At 38.6% G+C, this 8,458-nt stretch overlaps 1 protein-coding gene across 1 annotated transcript; it reads left to right on the forward strand.

The window, feature by feature from the left end:
* The first annotated feature begins 352 nt into the window (after positions 1–352).
* LOC147578369 (late cornified envelope protein 1E-like) lies at positions 353–2,047 on the forward strand. The gene is made up of 2 exons (XM_086718265.1): positions 353–402; positions 1,440–2,047. The coding sequence occupies exon 2, from the start codon at positions 1,461–1,463 to the stop codon at positions 1,785–1,787; it is 327 nt and encodes a 108-aa protein (XP_086574391.1). The 5' UTR covers positions 353–402; positions 1,440–1,460; the 3' UTR covers positions 1,788–2,047.
* Positions 2,048–8,458: the final 6,411 nt, after the last annotated feature.

Here is an 8,458-nt window from a genome sequence, read left to right on the forward strand (position 1 = left end):
AACAGGCTTCCAAGAGCCACTGATTTTATGTGTCAGGAAGAAGGAAAGAAAGGGACTCTGGCCCAAGGTCCAAAACAAGAGCTGTGTGACCTTCCAGGTGGCACTTGCCAAGGAGAATGAGTCAAAAGATCAAATTAAATTGTCCACAACCATGTCACTCCTTGTTTCTAAGAAGCCCTAGCCCTTGCATTTTGGGCCCCATGGAAGGAGGCAGGAAGGAGCTGCCAGTCACCACCTGTCACAGTAGCATGTGGGTGGCAGGAGGCAGTCCCCTCATGCCCAGGTCCTGTCTCACAGGCTGGGGGCAGAGCCCAAGGCCAGGATAAAAGGGCTTTGGGGACAGAGCCCCGTCATGCATTCCTCTCCTGAGGTGCTGACAGACCCAGTATTGCCTGTGCACCGGTAAGTGTCCCCTGGGACCAGGACCAGTGCCTTTCACAGAAGGAGCTCAGACCAGAGCAAGGAGGCAGATAGAATAGGGATTTGGGAGAAAAGGCCCCTTTGTGGCATAGGAGGAGGGTTTGAGGAAGGAGTGCAGGAAGTGTTCTAGCACCAGCTGAGAACATGTGGAAAACCAGATGTCTATGCCTTGAGATCTGGAGAAAGCAAATGGATCTGCATTTCGGTGTGCCCCTCAGGATGGGGACACTGAAGCACAGACACTGGGCTCCGCTCTGACAAGTTTCAGGAGACAGTTCACTTTTGAAAATACAACCCTGTTCCTCCTTGCAAAGGAGGGTGGTAGGCAGGGACCTTAGGCTCTTTTGGACTTGTTAAACCTGCCTACTCGTGGGTCTTGGAATGTTCTTGTACACTTCCTGTGTTGATGAGGATAACACAAGCCTGAGAATCACCTTGCCAACCTGCCAGCTTGAAGTGGTAAAGAGAGGAGACCTGCGTTCTGGACTGAGATCAGGGGTCCGGTTTCAAGTCTTAGCTTGGACTGGCTGAGAGGTTTATCAGTCTCTTTAATAATGTGATCTTACTGAAGTGGGGCATCTCCAAGGTCCTTTGCAATGCTGACCTCACAGAATAAAATCATCTTGGAAGTTATGACAAGAGGCAACAATTACTGTAGGTTTCCTTTAAGAAATAGTATCCCCTCAAATGGCCTATTAATTGAACAACTTCAGATTTGAAAGGTGTGGTTGAAACCAGTACCATCTTCACCTACAAGACTTTAGACTCTTGGATGTGTTTGGTAATATGGTTTGGTTTTAGTTTACTACCTTGTATACTAGAGGAAAGTGTGTGCCTGACTTATAAGGCTCACCTGAGGTTCCAAAGAGATGATGCCAGAGTACAGGAATGTTGTGCAGCTTCTGGATTATATGAGATGTTTCTAAGTGATATTTCTATGATTCTATGATATGTTAAGAGGGTGAGACGGGCAGGGGGTTCTGTGTCCCAGTCTGACTCACTGTGTGACTCTTCTTCAGCTCCTGACCCTCCCTGCTAAGATGTCCTGCCAGCAGAACCAGCAGCAGTGCCAGCCACCTCCCAAATGTCCTCCCAAGTGTCCCCCAAAATGCCCCCCAGTCTCTTCCTGCTGCAGTGTCAGCTCTGGGGGCTGCTGTGGCTCCAGCTCTGGGGGCGGGGGCTGCTGTAGCTCTGGGGGTGGTGGCTGCTGTCTGAGCCACCACAGGCGACGAAGGTCCCATCGCCACAGACAGAGCTGTGACTGCTGCAGCCAGCCCTCAGGGGGCTCCGGATGCTGTGGCCAGCCATCTGGGAGCTCTGGGTGTTGCGGAGGGGGCAACAATCAGTCATCTGGAGGCTGCTGTTGAAGTGGACCTTGATACCCTCTTCCCCTGACCTTCCTGAATGGTGGAGAGATCTGAGCAAAAGCTTAGGCTCTAGCCAGAGGATCCCTCTACCCTGGTGTCCAGAAGCCCAAAACATCTCTCTAAAATTCATTTTCTGCCTTTCTTCCCCCTATCTGTGACTGTCCTGGGAATCTCAAAGTGCAAACTCCTTGTTTCTCCACAACTTGTATTATTGCATTCTGTTGCCAGAATTAGAACAATAAAATTGAATCTGATCACTACCTTGGTGTAGGCTGATATCATATCCCATTTTTGTTACAACTGTTCTCTTCTCCTCTGCCTCTGTTGGTGGCTGCAGGGGCTTTAGTGGACAGAGGACAGGGTCAAGGGTCAGAAGGGAAATTTTTTCATACTTTATACATTTGTAATCTCCACTGATTCTTTTCTTTCCCTTTTAATCAAGGCCCTGAAGCAGCATTAATTGTGAACATTGCTCCTTCCCCCTTTGGTTACCTTCACATGTCTAACTCTGTACCTCAGACATGGCCAGGAGACAGGTATCATCCTCCTTCCTACCATCACCTCCTCACTCCAGTCTCCCCATTCTCTACCCTGCTTCTAATCAGTTGCCTTCAACTTAAGTACACATATACATACACATACAAATGCATATATGGAATAAACCCTTATTTAAGTTTCAAAATCATTTTTATTATTGTATAATTTACACAGAATAAACTTCAATAATATTTAAATATACAATTCAAAGACTTTTGCCAAATATATGCAGTCGTGTAACCACAAATGTAATTAATGCATTTAAAATGTAGTTGGTGGACTTGACCTCAGTAAGTTGCACCACCAAATGGAGAACAGAGCCTGTTACACCAAGCCCTGCCCCCTGCACCCTCCATCTCCACTAGGGCAAGTCAGCCTGAGAATCAGAGCAGCAGGCCCCTCCCCCAGAAGACCAGCACAAACCCTTTCCACACACTAAGTCTACTGATCATAGATTTCTGCAAAGCTCTAGCTCTAAGAGACACAGGATCTAGTTTCCTTTGGGTTTGTTTGTTTGTTTGTTTGTTTTGTTTTGCTTTGCTTGGATACAAAAAGATCAACATTTTTTATTTCATTTATTTTTTAATTTTATTTTTTTAATTTTTAATTTTTAATTTTTTGTATTTTCTTTTTTCTATCAAGTTTCTCTTGACAGGCAGAACAAAACACACCTACGATCTAGCTTCCTTCATTATTTTAAAATTTTTTATACTTTGAATTTAATTTTATTATTTTTTTCCTCCAAAATGACAAGACAGAGAAATTTACCACAAAACAAAGAACAGGAAGAAATGATGGCCAGGGATTTAATCAATACAGATATAAGTGAGATATCTGAACTAGAATTTAAAACAACAATTATAAGGATTCTAGCTGGACTTGAAAAAAGCATAAAAGATTCTAAATAACCCCTTACTGCAGAGATAAAAGAGATAAAATATAGCCAGACCAAAATTAAAAAGGCTATAACTAAGATGCAAACCTGAATGGATGCTGTGACAGCAAGGATGCACAAAGCAGAGGAATGAATTAGTGACATAAAAGATATAATTATGGGAAATAATGAAAATAATGAAGCTGAAAAGAATGGAGAAACAAAAGTTATGGATCACAAAGGTAGACTTATGGAACTCACTGACTTTGAGCAAATTATAGCTGAAAACTCCCCTAATCTGGGAAGGATGCAGACATCAAAATCTAAGAAACACAGAGAACTTCCATTAAATTAAACAAAAGCTGGATAACCCCAAGGCATATCATAGTTAAATTCACAAAATACAGGCAAGGAAAAAATCCTGAAAACAGCAAGGGAAAAATAATCCTTAACCTATAAGGGAAGACAGATCAGGTTCACAGCATATCTGTCCACATAAAGTTGGCAATCCAGAAGGGAATGGCAGGATTCAATGTGCTGTATGGGAAAAATATGGAGTCAAGAATACTTTATCCAGCAAGACTGCCATTCAGAATAGAAGGGGAGATAAAGAATTTTCTATACAAATAAAAACTAAAGGAATTAATGACCACTAAACCAGCCCTGCAAGAAATATTAAGGAGGACTCTTTGAGAGGGAGTAGGAAGGGGTAGACTAGAAGCAACAAAGACTAGAAAGGAACAGAGAACATCACCAGAAACACTAATTTCACAGGTAAAAGAATGGCAATAAATTCATATCTTTCAGTACTCACTCTGAATGTAAATTGACTGTGTAATGATAGTAATGGACTATGTAATGATACATAGGGTATCAGAATAGATAAACAAAAGCAAGACCCATCTATATAATGCCTACAGGAGACTCATTTTAGACCTGAAGACAACAGCAGATTGAAAGTAAGGGGATGGAGAACCATCTATCATGCTTGTGGACACCAAAAGAAAGCCAGAGTAGCCAAAATTATATCAGATGAGATTTTTTTTTTAAAAAGACTGAAACAAGAGATGAAGAAAAGCATTATATCATAATTAAGTGGTCTATCAAGAAGATCCAACAATTGTAAATATTTATGCCCCAAACTTGAAGGATCCAAATATATAAATCAATTACTAACAAACATAAAGAAACTCACTGATAATAACACAATAATAGGAGACTTTAACAACCTACTTACATCAATGGACAGATCATCTAAGCAGAAAAACAACAAGGAAATAATGACTTTGAACGACATACTTGATAAGATGGACTTAATGGATATATTCAGAACATTCTACCCTAAAGCAACAGAATACACATTCTTTTTGAGTGCACATGGAGCATTCTCCAGAATACTGGGTCACAAATCAGCCCTCAACAGGTACAAAAAATTGAGATCATACCATACATATTTTCTGACCACAATGTTATGAAACTTGAAGTCAACCACAAGAAAAAATTTGGAAAGGCCACAGTGCATGGAGGCTAAAGAACATCCTACTAAAGAATGAATGGGTACCAAGAAATTAAAGAAGAAATAAAAAAGTACATGGAAGCAAATAAAAATGAAAACACAATAGTACAAAACCTTTGGGAAGCAGCAAAGGCAGTCCTAAGAGGGAAGTATACGGAAATACAGGCCTACCTCAAGAAGCAAGAAAGGTCTCAAATACACAACCTAACTCTACACCTAAAGGAGCTAGAAAAGAAACAGCAAATAAAACCTAGAGCCAGCAGATTAGGGAAATAATAAAGACTAGAGCAGAAATATACAATATGGAAACAAACGAAAAACAGTAGAACAGATCAACAAAATTAAGAACTGATTCTTTGAAAGAATTAATAAAATTGATAACCCCCTGGGCAGACTTATCAAAAGAAAAGAGAAAAAAAACCTGAATAAATAAAATCACAAATTGAAGGGGAGATATCATGACCAACACTCCAGAAAAACAAATAATTATAAGAGAATATTATGAAAAATTTTATGCCAACAAACTGGTTAATCTGGAAGAAATGGGAAAATTCCTAGAAACACGCAAACTACCAAAACTGAAATATAAAGAAATAGAAAATTTGAACATACCCATAAACAGCAAAGAAATGGAATCAGTAATCAAAAATCTCCCAAAAAACAGGATTCCAAGGTCAAACGGCTTCCCAGAGAAATTTTACCAAACATTAAAAAATGTTTATTTATTTTTGAGAGAGAGAGAGACACAGAGTGTGAGCAGGAGAGGGCAGAGAGAAAAGAGGACACAGAATCTGAGGCAGACTCCAGGCTCTGAGCTGTCAGCACAAAGCCCAACATGGGACTCGAACTCATGAACCATGAGATCATGACCTGAGCTGAAGGTGGACACATAACCAACAGAGCCACCCAGGCAAACCCCCTTTTTAAAATAAAAAAAAAAAAATTCTACCAAACATGTAAATAAATGTTCTTTAATTTAAAAATTCTTCTCAAACTGTTCCAAAAAATAGAAATGCAAGGAAAACTTCCAAATGCATTTTATGAGGCCAGCCACACCCTTATTCCAAAACCAGAAAAAAACCCCACTAAAAAGGACAATTATAGGCCAATATCCCTGATGAAAATGGATGCAAAAATTCTCAACAAGGTGCTGGAAAAGTGAATTCAACAGTATGTTAAAAGAATTACCACAATCAAGTAGGATTTATTCCCAGGCTCCAGGGTTGGTTCAGTATTCATAAATCAACCAATGTGATACACAATGTTAATAAAAGAAAGGATAAAAATGATATTATCCTCCCAGTAGATGCAGAAAAAGTATTTGACAAAATATAGCATCCATTCTTGATAAAAGTCCTCAACAAAGTAGGGATGGAAGGAGCATACCTCAACATCATAAAGGCCATATACAAACAAACCACAGCTAATATCATCCTCCATGGGGAAAACTGAGAGCTTTTACCTTATGGTCAGAAACAAGGCAAGGATGTCCCCTCTCACAACTCCTTTTAAAAATAGTATTGGAAGTTCTAGCTAATACAATAAGATAAGAAAAGTTAATTAAAGGCATACAGATTGGGAAGGAAGAAATAAACTGTTTTGTTTGCATATGATATAATCATCTATGTAGGAAATCTGAAAACAAACAAATCTCCTGGCACCAATAAGGAATTATAGCAAGACTGAAGGATACAAGGTTAACACAAGGTTATCCACAAAAGTCAATCATGTTCCTGTATAACAGTAAACAAGTAGAATTTGAAGTTAAAAATACAATACCATTTACATTATCAACCCCCAACAATAAAATACTTCGGTGTAAATCTGACAAAATATGTATATAATATATTCAATATGAGGAAAACTATAAAACTGATGAACAAAATCAAATAGGAACTAAATAAATTGAGAGATATTCCACATTCGTGGATATGAAGAATCAATATTGTCAAGAATATCAGTTCTTCTGAACTTGACCTATAGATTTAATGCAATCCCACTCAAAAGTTCAGCAGATTATTTTGGGGGTATCAAGAAACTGACTATAAAATTCATATGAGGAGTCAAAAGATACAGAATAGCCATCACCAAATCAAAGGAGAAAAACAAAGTTGTAGGACTGACACCACTCAACTTCAAGACTATAAAGGTACATAATCAAGACAGTTTGACATCAGCAAAATAACAGATAAATGGAACAGAATAAACACCCCAGAAACAGATACCCATAAATATACTCAACTGAGCTTTGACAAAAGAGCATATATAATACAATGAAACAAAGATAATTTTTTCAAAAACGTGGTGCTAGAAAAAAGGGAAATCCACATGAAAGAAAAACCAATAATAATCTAGACACAGACCTTATACTTTACACATAAATAAACTCAAAATGGATTACAGACCTAAATGTAAAATGAAACATTATAAACCTCCTGGGAGATAACATAGAAGAAGACCTAGATTAAGTTGGGTATGGCAATGACTTTTTAGATATAACACCAAAGGCACAATACATGAAGGAAATAAGTGATAAGCTGGACTTGATTAAATTTAAAGATTCTGCTTTCAAAAAGACAAAGTTAAGAGAGTGATAAAACAAATCACAGACTATGAGAAAATATTAACAAAAGACACATCTGATGAAGGACTATTATTCAAAAACTATAAAGAACTCTTATAAGTAAACAATAAGAAAACAAACAACTCAGATAAAAAATGGACAAAAGACTTTAACAAACACGTCACCAATGAAGATATACAAATGACTAATAAACATACGAAAAGACACTCCATATCTGGGGCGCCTGGGTGGCGCAGTCGGTTAAGCGTCCGACTTCAGCCAGGTCACGATCTCGCGGTCCGTGAGTTCGAGCCCCGCGTCAGGCTCTGGGCTGATGGCTCGGAGCCTGGAGCCTGTTTCCGATTCTGTGTCTCCCTCTCTCTCTGCCCCTCCCCCGTTCATGCTCTGTCTCTCTCTGTCCCAAAAATAAATAAACATTGAAAAAAAAAATTTAAAAAAAAAAAAAAAGAAAAGACACTCCATATCATATGTCATCAGGGGAATGCAAATTAAAACAATGAGATACCACTATAAACCTATTAGAATGGCCAAAATCTGGAACACTGGCAACACCAAATATGGATAAAAATATGAAGCAACAGGGACTCTCTCTCATTTATTGCTTGTAGGAATGCAAAATTGTATAGCTATGTTGGAAAGTGGTTTGGTGGTTTCTTACGAAACTAAATGTACTCTTACCACATAATCAAGTAATCTTATGGTATTTAACCAAAGGAGTTGAAAACTTATGCACACACAAAAACCTGCACACAGATATTTAAGCACTTTTATTCATAATTGCCAAATCTTAGAAACAACCAACATGTCTTTCAGGAGGTAAAAAAATAAATAAATGGTGGCACTTCTAGACAATGAAATATTATTTGGCAATATGAAGAAATTAGCTATCAAGAAATGAAAAGACATGGAGAAACCATAAATAATATTACTTGGGGTGGCTGGGTGGCTCAGTCAGTTGAGTGTCTAACTTGATTTTCATCTGAGGTCATGATCCCAGGGTCATGGGATTTAGCTCCATATTGGGCTCCATGCTGAACATGGAGCTTGCCTGAGATTCTCTCTCTCTCTCCTCTGCCCCTCTCTCCTACTCTTTCTCTCTCTAAATAAAAAAATAATCTTAAAAAAATAAAAAATAAATATATATTACTAAATAAAAGAAG

Source organism: Puma concolor, chromosome C1 (assembly GCF_028749965.1).
Source record: "Puma concolor isolate L17-30 chromosome C1, mPumCon1.1.hap2, whole genome shotgun sequence".
Classification (NCBI taxonomy): domain Eukaryota; kingdom Metazoa; phylum Chordata; class Mammalia; order Carnivora; family Felidae; genus Puma; species Puma concolor.